The following is a 14,710-nucleotide window of genomic DNA, read 5'->3' on the forward strand; positions in this document are numbered from 1 at the left end:
TGCATAACTGTGTCTACCATAAGCCCCGTAAGTGCGATAGAGAGCGCAACAGACGGCGTTTTGTTGCCCCATTTTATTGTCTCGCAAGCAACGAGTCCTTCATGGCACTATAGACTTAATTGATGTAACATACAATAAAATCTGATTTCTGGAAACTTCCATTCTTGTACATTCTTGAGCGCGTAAGGACGAACGATGCCAGAGACCCTCGTCCTCTTATGATAATATGGTTAACTTGAACACGGTGATTGAGGACAAACAGCACCAAACGCTGCACCAACCCAGCGTCATGCTGAGCCGTGAATTGCCGCATCGGTCACCGTTGCTTGTCTCGTGTCAGTGTGTAACAAATGAATGACAAAGATGTAGGAAATTATTTCGTGATACATTGGTGTACTTATACGCTTTAATAACATATCAGCGATCCATACATTAATACCTAGCGAGTGAAGTAAGCAAGCCTTCGTGCGCGAACTGCTTATATAGTCTATTGGAATAGATGTTACTTGAAATAGTATTTAAGAATTTGCTCTTTACTGTGCTGTTTCCACCAAACATCAACGTAATACAATGAGTGACTGCGAAGATGTACATTAACATGAACCGATATTTAGCATTTACAATCAGCATGTCATTTTAGATCTACTTTAAAGGGTCTATACAACTTCTAGCTACTACGTACCGAATTCAGCAAGACATAATTAATATATCATTACGGAATACGTCAATTATAAGAACTTTAATTTGAATTTAAGTAACCCTTGAACATTAGTGAGTATCTGCTAGAACAGGTAAAGTGATTTCCAACCATGATATCTATCTGTACCTCTATTCTGTAGATAAATCTATTATTATTAATAAAAAGGATACACCCTTTCCACTTGCCGACCCCGAATTAGTCTGCTTGTTTTCCATCAAATTAACTAGACTCCCTCTTGTCACCATCGCGACCCGATCAGTTGCTGAAGTTCATACTGAAGATCACCGTCCACTCGCATCGGGATTATCGAATCAGGTTTTACCAGACTATTATTGTTCGTCATTTTTCAGACGCTTCGTCAGCCGTTTTCCAATTCGTTTGTTGGTTCTTACTAGGACCAGCTTTTGTCACCGGAATACGATCCATTGTTTACGTCAGTATTGCCACCTTCCATTTGTCATTCTTGATTCCTTATTCTTAGGTCTATATTATAGTCAATGCTGCCCTCCTTTGGCACGATTGCTTTGACACAATTGGGACAAGTTATATTACATAAACTATTCTCAGTAATTACCGCTTATCACACCAGGAATAAGTCCATACATAAGTCGGTATTCTTTTCTCCCATTTGCCACTTGGTTCATCATAAAATATTCTCAGGAATCACCGCTTATCACACGAGGAATAAGTCCATACATAAGTCGGTATTCGTTTCCCCTATTTGCTTGTTGGCTTATCATAAACTATTCTCAAGAATCACCGCTTATCTCACCAGGAATAAGTCCATACATAAGTCGGTATTCTTTTCTCTCATTTGCCGGTTGGTTCATCATAAAATATTCTCAGGAATCACCGCTTATCACACCAGGAATAAATCCATACATAAGTCGGTATTCTTTTCAACTATTCTCAGGAATCACCGCTTATCGCACCAGGAATAAGTCCATACATAAGTCGGTATTCGTTTCCCTTATTTGCTTGTTAGGTTATCATAAAATACTCTCAAGAATCGCCGCTTATCACACCAGGAATAAGTCCATACATAAGTCGGTATTCTTCTCTCTTATTTGCTCGTTAGGTTATCATAAAATACTCTCAAGAATCACCGCTTATCACACCAGGAATAAATCCATACATAAGTCGGTATTCTTTTCAACTATTCTCAGGAATCACCGCTTATCGCACCAGGAATAAGTCCATACATAAGTCGGTATTCGTTTCCCTTATTTGCTTGTTAGGTTATCATAAAATACTCTCAAGAATCACCGCTTATCACACCAGGAATAAGTCCATACATAAGTCGGTATTCTTCTCTCTTATTTGCTCGTTAGGTTATCATAAAATACTCTCAAGAATCACCGCTTATCACACTAGGAATAAGTCCATACATAAGTCGGTATTCTTTTCAGATATTCTCAGGAATCACCGCTTATCGCACCAGGAGTAAGTCCATACATAAGTCGGTATTCGTTTCTAATATTCTCAGGGATCACCGCTTATCGCACCAGGACTAAGTCCATACATAAGTCGGTATCCTTTTCTCTTATTCACTGGTTGTCAGTTCGTTTAGAGTCTAAAAATAATAATCACATTCATAACAATGACACGTTATATCATAACAATATTAAACACCATTTTTTTATATTAGCTTCCCCAAGACAGCCACCAGAAGCGATTATTTGTGTACAGTCAATAGAATGAATATTATAGTGTCAACGTTTATGGCAAACCCGCTAAGTGTTTGCTCCCTTAATATCTCATTTGATTAATCTTCTTCTTAATTTGCTTTATGGCTTTCAGTAATTTGATTAATGATTTGAAAGACTAGTTATCGAGACTATTGAACTCAACACTCAAATCGATATTCTCAACTATTTGTGGAGTATCTACAGTAGTAAACATCTTTAGTTCACCGTGGGCTCTACCGCGGTTGTTTGACAGCTACAATGTCACGATCGCAATCATCTCTGATTGGTTAATGCTCGCTCACTATTGGCCACAATGCATTGTTGCAACAAGAATCGCACAAATTCAGCCAATCAGAACAATAATGATTGATGCAGGTTTTAGACAATCGCCCTACGTGTAATGTCTGCAGGTGATAATAATTGTGCAACTCGTTTGAAATTTTAATATAATTTAAGGGCACACACACAAGAGACAAATCCGTCTTTTGTTTATAATAATTATATTAATAATTTATTTATTTAGTAAAAATATGCATCTCATAAGCTCCTTTTTCCAAAGTCAAATAGCTAGTCAAAATTTGGGCAGTAAAGGTAGGGAATCCGTTTCTCCACTATTTATCCGATGGGGCTTGCAAGGTTAAGATTTACACTTCTCTGTATACTGACAATTTCATTTCTTATTTCAGATCTAAACCTAAGTCAGAGATCGAATTATTCGTGCATTATTTATACCCGAGAAACAACGATATGATAAAATTATGTGTTAGTAGGCTATATAAAGAAATACAACAATCCAGACCCTGTTATACATAACATTGCCACAGTCATTGCCGCTTCATTTAATAACACCTTCGTAACTCTCTTTTGTTATTAGAGACACATCTTTTAAAGTTTCCTTTACTCGTACATAAAAATTGAACTTCGTAACTTAGTATTTCTTTCTAATTTCTATTATTACAGCAGATAGTATCATCTATTAAGTTGGTAAGCCAATCCAATAATAACAACAGTAAATATGATGTACTTGGTAGTTAACCTGTTGTTCAGTGTGTGTTTTTCCGAGGTAGTAAGTACCTAAAGGCTTTGATTTATGAAAGCAGATTGTACAACAAGGGCACCAAACAAGCCACTTGAGCCGAGTTATAAACACTGATTTTCACTTCGATTGCGAGGAAATGTAACAATATAATATTACTATAAGTACATATCTATAGATTGACCGAAAAGAGTAGGGATTAAATGAGGGTGCTGTAATGAGTTTGTAGGTAGGTATAGGTCGCAACCTCAATACAAGTGCAAAAGTTCACTGGCACCATAGAAATTACATAAATTCTTTCTCATCCATATGTCATTCAGAGAGACTGTTGTTTACCTCTAAATACCTTGTGTATAACAGCATGAAACGCACTTTAGTCCTCTTATAGCCTGCGTAAAATAGAACCTTACGAGCATGAGAAGTGGAAACGTGTTTTTATTTTATTATTATTTTTATTTTCCAAATTCTAAAAATCACGAATGCATGTCATCTATTAGTATAAGAGGATGTCAGCTACTAGTGACTTTATATGAATGTGATAGCTCACATAATTTTACCTTTTTTAATTATAAAACTCTAAGAACATTTGAAAGAACCACTGTTATGCTGATAAATAAATATTTTAATTCAAGTCCATTTATTTATTTTCATCTGATCTGATCAGTTAAATTCACTTTAGGTTAATATAATAATGATTCAATTCATTTTCCTTTCATAACCTCACCTCTCCTTAAATGGTGGTTGCAGCAAATGTAATTTATAATTTCCACAAGGGTGAGCAAACGGAACAAAAGTACATACTAGCACTTAATATAAATTTTATTGGTATAAGAATCAAATAAAATTCCAACATCCACATGGCTACTTTCGTGAGCATGAGTGTTGTATGTCTTTCTGTTTCTGGTATGTACATAGTTAGATTAATTCAAACCTGATATTTCATACCCTATACTTACTAGGTATTCAAAGTAATCTAATAACTCTAATTTGGTCGAATAAGTAAACCTACAGATTCAAAATAGGTTCAATGTTACCTACTTTATCTAGTGGACCAATTAATTATTTATTAGCTGATCCACCCCAGGTCTAATTTTCCAAAATCTTTTCTTTATGTCCAGTAGTAGCTTAGTAGAGAACTCAAATCATATTTGATTATGCAGGGCCTGCGGGTTGATCTATGTCTGTCAGTACATAATACAGACTATTCAGTCGGTAGATAGGTATTCAATGGGTGCATCTGGCAATCGACTCTATTAGTCTCCCTATCACTGTCTATCATTCTCACAACCATACCATGCCTACCATAGACCCAAATCCAAAAAATCTTACATTAAATGGTAGGTAATGAAAACACATGCACCTGACACATATTTCAGGCATTCTATCCTTAAATTGTACTAAAATATTACTATGTGTATAGTTAAGTATGTAATTATTTAATTAAAGAAGAATAACTACTCATATTGAGACTATTCAATTCAAAGTTTTAAGACTTTATTTTAGTTACTAGGTAAACTAGATTTGCCTCAATTAACCATAGTAGTATTCAGATGTTTCTTACCTTCTTATTACTGTATTACATAACAATACCTTGAGGTTACAGCCTCCATCATAATGAGGCAGGCCGGGATGGCTTTTTTTTCTTTTGTATCATTACAACAGGCCTCACACCAAGAGTTACTGTGTTCTTATCCGATCCATGCAGGTACATGACTGCTTCCAATCACAACTTGAAGGTTATGTGCACTTCTCCACCACAGATGCAGGCCAAAACCACTTGTTCATCTCACATTCGTCGACCTCATCGTCAAGTCGGGGTCACAGGGTCGTGGACATCATCAGAAAAGTTGTCAAAACATGAAAAAAATGGTAACAGTTGAATAATCTCGGAAATATTTCATTTAAGTGACACCAGTATCAAGTACATACCTACTTGATTATATCAGACCCCTGTATATAACCCAAATTTTGCACTAAAACCATTGATTGACCCATTGATGTAGATATGACCGTTGTTATTGTAAGATTATTATTTCTATTTTTAACTAAAGCACATGTACATATTTCTTTTTTTTAAATGATTGTTGAATGATTTAAATTAAGACTTGAATAAAATTATACTGTTAACATTACTTCCTAGATAGATAAAGTTAAGTAGATATTCATTCTAAATTTTCACATTTTATTATGCTATGATAATGTACTATAGGTAATAATTTGCACACTCAGTTATTGGTCGAATGTGTTAGATCAAAACAGATTTAAGACCAAATTGTACCACATTCTAGCAAATAAACTCTATTTTTTATATTTCTACACTAGCTCATGTATCAAGTACTTACCTACATAATAATCTAATTGTTTTCTTGATTCTACTTTAATATAGGTAGGTGCCTATTTGGTTTAAAGTATTTCATATCACTTATTACCTTATTTCGATTTTAAAATACAAGGTGTTAGTACTACGGTGCGTTGCATCCAGTCTTGAAATTAAACTACTTATAACTTCATAGATCAAATCTTGGGCTAGGTATGTCCCTACATAATAATCCATTAAAGCGGTCAGAACAAAACTATAATCCCTTACTTTGAACTCTCAAATAAGTCATAATGCTGATATCTACTTACTATTAATAATTATAGCCTTCACTTACTCTGTTCTAAAAGTATCAATTGGTAATATTGTAACTTATCAAATACCTACTTAGGTATTTTGATGCAGTAATCTAACATTAGGCACTCTTAATATTCACCCATGCTTTAATGAACATCCACTGTAAGAAGGTAAGTACACAGATTCACCGTTTCAATACAACCTATGGATGCATTGGACCCATCGACCTACGTACTTCTGCTTGTTCCAGACAGTGCAAGGTGCTTTCCTCAAACCAATCTCTTGAGTAGTTGCGTTGGAGACAAGCCCTCCAACTCGATACAGGTCTACTCAAGTACTCCCAAAGTAATAGTGTAGCACCATTGCAGTTTGTATATATTTCATATTCACTTTGTTATTCGTTCAGGTAGGTTTCTTCATATAATTTCCGATATAAGTACCTAATAAATATGTTGCTATGCGTCTTGTACAGGCACTTTTGACATCTTCCAGGATAGACCCGCATTTTTGGGCATGAATCACATCCAATCTTCTGATATAAACAACTTAACCTCCAATCCGGGTTTATTAGTCTTGGGATGACCCTAATATGAATCAAACGCAGTTCCGATGTCCACAGTCTTATATTCAGGTACACTTGTAACATCCACTTAGTTTATATCTAGCTTAATTAATCACCTAGTACTTATATCTCGCTTAATTACTTTTATATCGTCCATCTTTTTTCTCTCGCTCCGTCCGTCCGACGCCGCTACCACTGTCACACCTCCACTCACGGGTGACAGATGGCAGGTTTTCTGTGTTGCCTACACGATGGGCAAGCTAAGCAGATTATGTTTAGTGCGCTAACAGATGACACGGCCAAGGACGGCTTACGTCAGCGCGCGGAACTGTGCTAACTTATCGCTTTTTACTAGTAAAATGAATCCTCCCACTCGATAAGCAACTGAATTTATCGTGGTGTATTGGCATTTGTCACTTCTCGACTGCGAGCGTTGCAAATCTGCGAAATGAGCGAGGCAATCGTAAACGGAGCGATTGTTTTGATAGGCATGTCGTGTCAACGGACCTTAGTTTACAAAACAGTGCACGCGAGCGGAATGCTGGCACAGACTCGAGCGGCGCCGTGTCGTAAATACGCCTCCACACAAGCCGCGAAGCCCCCGCTCCCTCGTCTGCTGCGGAGTAGCACTGCAGACTCACCTTTTTGATCTGGAAGTGATCGGGCCGCAGCGTCTCCTGGATCTCCTGCTCGGTCCCGCGCGGCGCGGCCTGCACCGAGCTGCGGAACCCGTCCAGCACCCCCTTGAAAGTGAACTTCTTCATCGCGAACGCGTCTCCGCGGGTCCTTTGTCCGAAGGCCGCGGCTACATCACAGCCGTCCGCCGCGGACAGCGAGCCGGTTTTGGCAGCAAGAGGGTCGGTGGCTCCCGCGCCGCTCGCCCGTTCTGCGCAGGGCCGCCCGGGCCGTCGCCGACGCCGACCGCCGACGAGCCACGCGGACAATCGACGAAAACTAGGCGAGGCACCGCCTCCGCGCCTCGCAATGTACGGCAATGCGGTCTGCTGGCGGATCGATACGGGGAGCGGCACACGCGCGCAGCCCGAGCTCTGCCACACTCCGTCACAGTCGCACGGATCGCCGCGGACTGGCGCTGGCGGAAAGAGCGCGACGAGGCCGATCGATCCCACCGCACGTGCTACGGACAGAGATGAACACACATTGCTGATTGCGCATACATGCTCCGCTCGGCAGCAGGCGGCGCGCCTTGCGGACGAAAATTCTACAGCTGATAACGCTTCCAGCCGCCGACACCAGGCGGCGCGCACAACCAAACAAAGAAACGTCAAAGAGATTATCACAAGCTTTGGATCACAAGTGTCACTTGTCCCTTGTCATGTCTTCATGTCAAACCGGCTCGGACGTCAATAGCAGGCGGTCGATGTGAAACTTGGAAGCAAATTATTATTTTTCAAATAAAATCTAGCCAAAAATGTCTTACAAAGTGGCCATAAGGAGTTTCAAGACCTTAAGTTATGTTGGAAGTTACAAAAAGATAAGAGATCGGCCAATAACGTAAGTTTTTCTGAGTTTATATTTGTTCCCAATCGATTGGAAATACGTGACTCCGCTCATGTAAATGTAAACATCTCTGAAACTCTCCATGCTTTAGTGGAAAGTTATAATGAAAACTAGTCAAGTACATACCAGAGCACGTATTGATAGAGTTCCGTAGCCAAAGCTATGCTAGTTGCTAAAAACTGACGCTTATAATTTCTTAAACGGTATTTTTTTAGGGTTCCGTACCTTAAAAGTGAAAAAGAAACCCTTATGGGATCACTTTGTTGTCTGTCTGTCTGTCTTTCCGTCTGTCTGTCGTGTCTGTCAAGAAAACCTATGGGGTTGGGGTCAGTTGGCCTAGAATCATGAAATTTGCTAGGTATGTAGGTCTTATAGCACAAATAAAGGAATAAATCCGAAAACCGTGAATTTGTAGTTACATCACCAAAAAAATGTGTTCATGAACAAATAATTATTATTATTTTACTACAGATCCCTAAGTTATAAAAATGATGTCATAGCATGTAGAATGAGTAGTTCTTCACATAAACAAAGGCTTATACTAATAGTTCAAAGATATTAAACTACATATTAATCTCTTAACTAATAGTCAATAAATTAACCTCAAAACAATGAAAGACAAACTAATTAGACTTATCACAGAATACTAAATAATAATATATAGAAATGGTATCTGTTGTCTAAATACCTGGACTATAAAATGTCACCCATTTTTAGGGTTCTGTAGTCGAATGGCAAAAAACGGAACCCTTAGGTATAGATTCGTCATGTCTGTCTGTCTGTCCGTCCGTATGTCACAGACACTTTTTTCCGAAACTATAAGAGCTATACTGTTGAAACTTGGTAAGTAGATGTATTCTGTGAACAGAATTATAAGATTTTTACACAAAAATAGAAAAAAAACAATAAATTTTGGGGTTCCCCATACTTAGAACTGAAACTCAAAAATTATTTTTTTCATCAAACCCATATGTGTCTATGGATAGGTCTTCAAAAATGATATTGAGGTTTCTAATATCATTTTTTTCTAAACTGAATAGTTTGCGCGAGAGACACTTCCAAAGTGGTAAAATGTGTCCCCCCCCCCTGTAACTTCTAAAATAACAGAATGATAAAACTAAAAAAATATATGATGTACATCACCATGCAAACTTCTACCAAAAATTGGTTTGAACGAGATCTAGTAAGAATTTTTTGATTTATCGTGCAAAATCTCGATAAAATACGATTGTACTACGGAACCCTCAGTGCGCGAGTCTGATTCGTACTTGGCCGGTTTTTACATTTACACTGAAAGAAAAGTTATACTTATTAATAAAAAATATTTTTAGCTTCTACTGTGCTGCCATAATAGGAGCCGGGTATGTCACATACAATCAGTACAGACAAAATAAAACTAAGGTTGAGGCAAAGGAAATAATGCAACTCAGGAACTACATGGCCGAACCAATCACTCCAATCAGCCAGCTGGAGAAGAACCAGGATGATATGAAGACACAGATGGAAATGCTCATCATGAGGATACAGGCAGAGTTCTGTAGGGCTTTGGAAAAAGAAGAGGATGCGGTTTGTTATTATTGTAAAATTGTATTTTATTTAATTTTGGTAGGCTCCAGCTGTAAAGCCAAATGGGAAAAAAAGTAGAATATTATTCAGTAAGCCTACCATTTTTTTACCCTAATTAGTGTTGGCAGTAAAAAAAATAAAAACCATACAAAAATTCTACTATTCACTTTTTTTATTTGAGGGCAGTAAAGTGATGTTGCGATTCGGAATGAAAATGCTTAATGGAATTGTTTTGTGTAACCTTCCTTTTCCTGTTATGTTTGGCTTTTCGCTTACGTTTCTTTTTTGCTCCAAATTATTCTGTGTTGACTACTGCTACTAATATTGATAATTGAAACGATTATCGCTTCCATAAGAATTTCATCAATATTATTTCAGTATCATTTACTGAAGTAATACAACTGGGTGTGTGTTTGTAGGCATGGGAAGATGAAAAAACAGCTGACGAGTATGATTATGACAACGATATATTTTTACCTTCGCCGGTATGAACGAACCTTTCATTATTAAAATACCGGTATTTGTTACCGATTCGGGCAATTATATTATACTTTGAATGTTACAGGAGTCAAAGTTCAAAGTGGACCGATGGATCCGTAAGGAAGGCGGTGGGGGAATCACTTGTGTATTACAAGATGGTAGAGTGTTTGAAAAGGCTGGCGTCAATATTTCTGTCGTTTCGGGGAAGCTGCCGCCTGCTGCTGTTCAACAGATGAAGAGCAGGTAAAACAAACAACGATTTTATTGGAAGATTGAAGATGATATTTTTTTGGAGTCTGATAATACAAGTACGCTGGATCTGCGATTGCTGGCCTGTTTTTAAAGGGATTTTTGCCATTTTCGTGCTAATAGCAGTGAGCGTCATGTGAGCGTAAGATGTTAGTGATGAGACATCTGTCACTGTTGACATAGCGTCAATATGAAGACCATTTGACACTAAGTTAAATATGTGTGCTGCAATGAAGCATTGGATCGGGGTGATTTTCCTAGGGAAATTTAACAAGTGTTTTCAAAATCTAAATATACCATACGAAGTTGTGGGCATCATCTTAAAATATGTTTTGATTTAACTTTAACAGTGCCCAGCGTCTAGGTAGTGTTAAATATTGTGGCTAATTCCTTTGTACACAATCTCTAAACTAAACTAAAATGACACGTCTAAATCGATTGCTATCCCTTTCATAATATTGCTTGCGGCAAAGGATAGCAGTAGATTTAGACCTGTTAATTTAGTTTAGTTTAGAGATTGTGTACAAGAGAATCGGCCCCATTGATGGGTTTGAAATATTTGTAGAGGTAAAAACTTCGAGAGCAAGGAGCTGCCATTCTTCGCGGCCGGCGTCAGCGCTGTGATCCATCCACGCAACCCCATGGTGCCGACCATACACTTCAACTACCGATACTTCGAGGTCAAGGATAAGAATGGTGAGCATAATCATATTTATCTGACCAAATGTCGGCCATGGTGGTCAATCTCAATACAGTGCGACAAGGCTCTATTGGCACTTGAATGACATTGACGGAGGGGCGCTGTTGGAGAACAAAGGTTTAGAATATTCAAACAAAAACAAAGGGGACACTTGACGGCAACGTTAGTTCCGATTTTCGCCAGGCGCCAAGATAGCCTTGTCGCACTGTATTCAATATTCATATATCACTATGTTCACTATAACTTAACCCCTGCCGCCATGTTGGCACAATTGCTTTGTTTGCTTTATTCCTTAGAACTTAGGGTTGATTATTGTGTGATTTGCAATGGTGCCAACATATAACTTCAGGCGTCAAGTTGTAGTGAATGGTCAATCTGGCAGGAAATATTATATATTGAAATTTAAAAAGAGATTTCTGCTTCGTAGAGCACCATCTCTGTCACTCATACACCTATGTGACTTATTGTGATGTTGATTTATTTTATTGTTTATATCAGAGGTCCACTGGTGGTTCGGAGGCGGTACCGACTTGACGCCATACTACCTCAACGAAGAAGACGCGATACATTTCCACATGACGCTCAAACATGCCTGCGACGCACATAATGACAGCTACTATGCAAAGTGAGTCCCTCAGATAAAGCCAAGGGTGACCGATCATTTCACAAAAAACACAAAACAAATTATTATTTTACAAATAACGTTTGGCAAAATTATTATGAATCATTTATAAAACTTCTGGTTCTATAAATATGTAATTCACTTGACAAAAGAATTACAATTTGTGATTTTATAAAATATCATTTGACAAACAATTGATTTATTAATCGTGTTAGTTAGTAAAACAACGTACATATTTTTTTGATCTTCAAATTTTCTAAAACATTTAAAAAATTTAATATAATCATTTGCTCTCGATAGGTTTAAGAAGTGGTGTGACGATTATTTCCACATAACTCACCGCGGAGAGCGGCGAGGTGTGGGTGGAATATTCTTCGACGATGTCGACTATCCTGACCAACAGAGAGCATTTGAGTTTGTCACATCTTGTGCTGAAGCCGTCATACCTAGCTATTTACCAATAGGTGAGCGTGAACTGATTTCTACCAATTTGGTATAAAGTTTTGACTGTGGCAACATTTTAAAGTCGGTTTGTAATTTGTATTGCCAGATTTAAAAAAAACATTTTACTAAATTTAAAAGTTTGTTTGTAAATTATTATATAGTTTAATAGGTCTGTATACTTGTGAAATTAAAATATTGGCAATTGTCATTGAAATTATTGTACAGTGTACAATGAACCTACTTTGAAATACCTAAATCCTTTGACTTTTGTATTTTCAGTTCAAAAGCACAAAGACGACGCCTACGGTTATCATGAACGGCAATGGCAGCTGCTCCGTAGAGGAAGATATGTGGAGTTTAATCTGATATACGATAGAGGCACTAAATTCGGTCTGAACACACCCGAAGCTAGATACGAATCTATACTTATGTCGCTTCCCTTAAATGCTGTAAGTATTCATCTTAGTTTCAAATGTCATGCCAGATAAAACGATAGTATATTATGTATATTTTTTTTGGTTTATTTCAATAGCTTAGAATAAAATGTTTTTCAAATTATCATTATAAACGATATTAAAATACAAACTAATTATCCACAATTTCATGTTCTTGTATCGTTACAGAAATGGGAATATATGCACGAGCCAAAACCAAACTCGCCTGAAGAAAAGTTAATGCAAGTCCTAAAGGAACCAAGAGATTGGCTGTACATACCTAAAGCAAAAAGCTCCAAGACATAGGATACGATTTGAAAGTATAGAATAGTATTGTAGTATAAAATACGTATGACGTTTGTTAAATATTTTTAAATCTTTAAAGAGCTCTCTTCTGTATAATGAACAATGACTCTGTTATAGTCAAAACTCTTATCCAGTTAAAACTAATTTTAACTGCAATAGTATTTTTGGATTGGTCAAAACATAATTTTATCTGGACAGCCAAAACCCTTGGCTGGAATAAATCACCGTTTAGTTCATAAATAATGCATTGTAATTACGTCGCGTGTAGACCAGAACGAAATCGGAGCACCCCAACTTCTCGAAGTCATGGTTGTCCTGCCGCTACAGGGTTTTTTTTAATAAAACGCGAAGTCAGAAGGTCGCGAGGAAAATTCTGGATGAAGTGAAGGGGGTCATGGTGAGCAATACGAGCTATTGACCTCTGTAGCGTAATAAAGGTCGAGTAGACTGAGGCTGAATGAAGGGGCAAAGAAGTGAGTCTTCTGGGTTAACCTTTTTAAAAACACTAAGGTTAAGACACAAGACTGAGTGGAGCCAGGGGACTTATCACTCTAATGTTACAAAGGAGAAAGTTTGTGTGTATTTATGTATGTTTGTTACTCTTTCGTGAAAAAACTGCTAAACAGATTTGGCTGAAATCCGGAATGGAGATAGATTATACCCTGGATTAACACAAGGGCTACTTTTGATCCTGGAAAACCAAAGAGTTCTTCCGGAATTACGGAATCAATAGCTCAACCGGTAAAGGAGTGGACTGAAAACCGAAAGGTCGACGGTTCAAACCCCGCCCGTTGCACTATTGTCGTACCTACTCCTAGCACAAGCCTGACGCTTAGTTGGAGAGGAAAGGGGAATATTAATCATTTAACATGGCTAATATTCTTTATATTAAAAAAATAAAAAAATAAATTGAAAAACCTAAATTGACGCGGACGAAGTCGCAGGCGTTAGCTAGTTTAAAATATTTTAACCATATTTTCAGTCGAATGTACTATTAGCTAATATTTTTTAGTCAGTACTTTGTCAGTTTTTTGCAGTTAAAAGTGTTTCACCCGGATAAGAGTTGACTGTGACTACCTACATTAAGATTTATATGCCTAATACAAAAAAAAATGACAACATATCCAGAATAGAGGTGTCAAATACAGGTTCATGTGTGTATCACAATATTATCACGTGTTACAGACAAATATTTAATAATTATTAACGTTACATTATTTTGTTACAAAAAAAAATTGCTTGAACCGTGAGGCGCAAGCAGAAAAATGGGTGCAATCGATTTTCGACCTTATTGACATAGTCAGAAAACAGCATTTTAGCAATCTATGAATTATACTGAGCAAGAATATGACAAAAAACAACTTTCTCATAACCGTCAATAAGGTCGAGATTTGCTTGCACCGATTTCACCATGAGGCGCAAGCAGATAAATGGGTGCAAGCGATTTCCGACCTTATTGACATAGGGAACAACATTTTAACAATCTATGAATGATACCTACTGAACAAGAATATGACAAAAAACAACTTTCTCATAACCGTCAATAAGGTCGAGAACTAGGGTATAGCTTGTATTTAACTCATATTTAACTCGATTGATTTAAATTTTAAATTTTACTCTTAATATGTACCCAATGCATACCTTCGCGACAGGTCGAAATGGCAATCGGGGAGGGAATGCCCCGCACACCCGCACGGCCCCTGTGCTAACCCAGTGCGGGCGAGCGAGGGTGACGTGCGGGTGTGCGGGGTGTCACCCCCGCCTCATACCCCGATTGCCATCTCAACC

General features: G+C 37.7%; 2 protein-coding genes across 11 annotated transcripts in view; one reads left to right on the forward strand and one right to left on the reverse strand.

Moving 5' to 3' along the window:
- Nucleotides 1-7,704, reverse strand: part of Tomosyn (syntaxin-binding protein tomosyn) — a 276,177-nt gene extending 268,473 nt beyond the window's left edge. For all 9 annotated transcript variants that reach the window (XM_069501906.1, XM_069501905.1, XM_069501907.1 and 6 more), the window contains exon 1: nucleotides 7,242-7,704. In XM_069501906.1, coding sequence (XP_069358007.1) covers nucleotides 7,242-7,364 — 123 coding nt within the window. In that variant the 5' untranslated portion in view covers nucleotides 7,365-7,704. The remainder of the gene's footprint in view (nucleotides 1-7,241) is intronic.
- Nucleotides 7,705-7,778: 74 nt separating this feature from the next.
- On the forward strand, nucleotides 7,779-14,046 carry Coprox (oxygen-dependent coproporphyrinogen-III oxidase). Of its 2 annotated transcripts, XM_034973248.2 has the most exons (9): nucleotides 7,779-8,115; nucleotides 9,453-9,687; nucleotides 10,107-10,172; nucleotides 10,253-10,410; nucleotides 10,982-11,112; nucleotides 11,615-11,741; nucleotides 12,039-12,202; nucleotides 12,462-12,631; nucleotides 12,806-14,046. In XM_034973248.2, exons 1-9 carry the CDS (start codon nucleotides 8,033-8,035, stop codon nucleotides 12,920-12,922), a joined length of 1,251 nt encoding a protein of 416 aa, XP_034829139.1. In that variant the 5' UTR covers nucleotides 7,779-8,032; the 3' UTR covers nucleotides 12,923-14,046. The 2 variants fall into 2 exon arrangements, with proteins under 2 accessions (XP_034829139.1, XP_034829140.1); XM_034973249.2 differs by lacking the exon at nucleotides 10,107-10,172 and having other exon boundaries at nucleotides 7,789-8,115.
- Nucleotides 14,047-14,710: the final 664 nt, after the last annotated feature.

The sequence above is a fragment of the Maniola hyperantus genome, chromosome 11, assembly GCF_902806685.2.
Source record: "Maniola hyperantus chromosome 11, iAphHyp1.2, whole genome shotgun sequence".
NCBI lineage: Eukaryota > Metazoa > Arthropoda > Insecta > Lepidoptera > Nymphalidae > Maniola > Maniola hyperantus.

Bases quoted from the DNA above. Each gene is read 5' to 3' on its own strand.
- Coprox (XM_034973248.2), top strand. From the start codon at position 8,033: ATGTCTTACAAAGTGGCCATAAGGAGTTTCAAGACCTTAAGTTATGTT. The intron at 11,742-12,038 runs GTGAGTCCCTCA...TGCTCTCGATAG, and splicing joins AATGACAGCTACTATGCAAA to GTTTAAGAAGTGGTGTGACG. The intron at 12,203-12,461 runs GTGAGCGTGAAC...TTGTATTTTCAG, and splicing joins ACCTAGCTATTTACCAATAG to TTCAAAAGCACAAAGACGAC.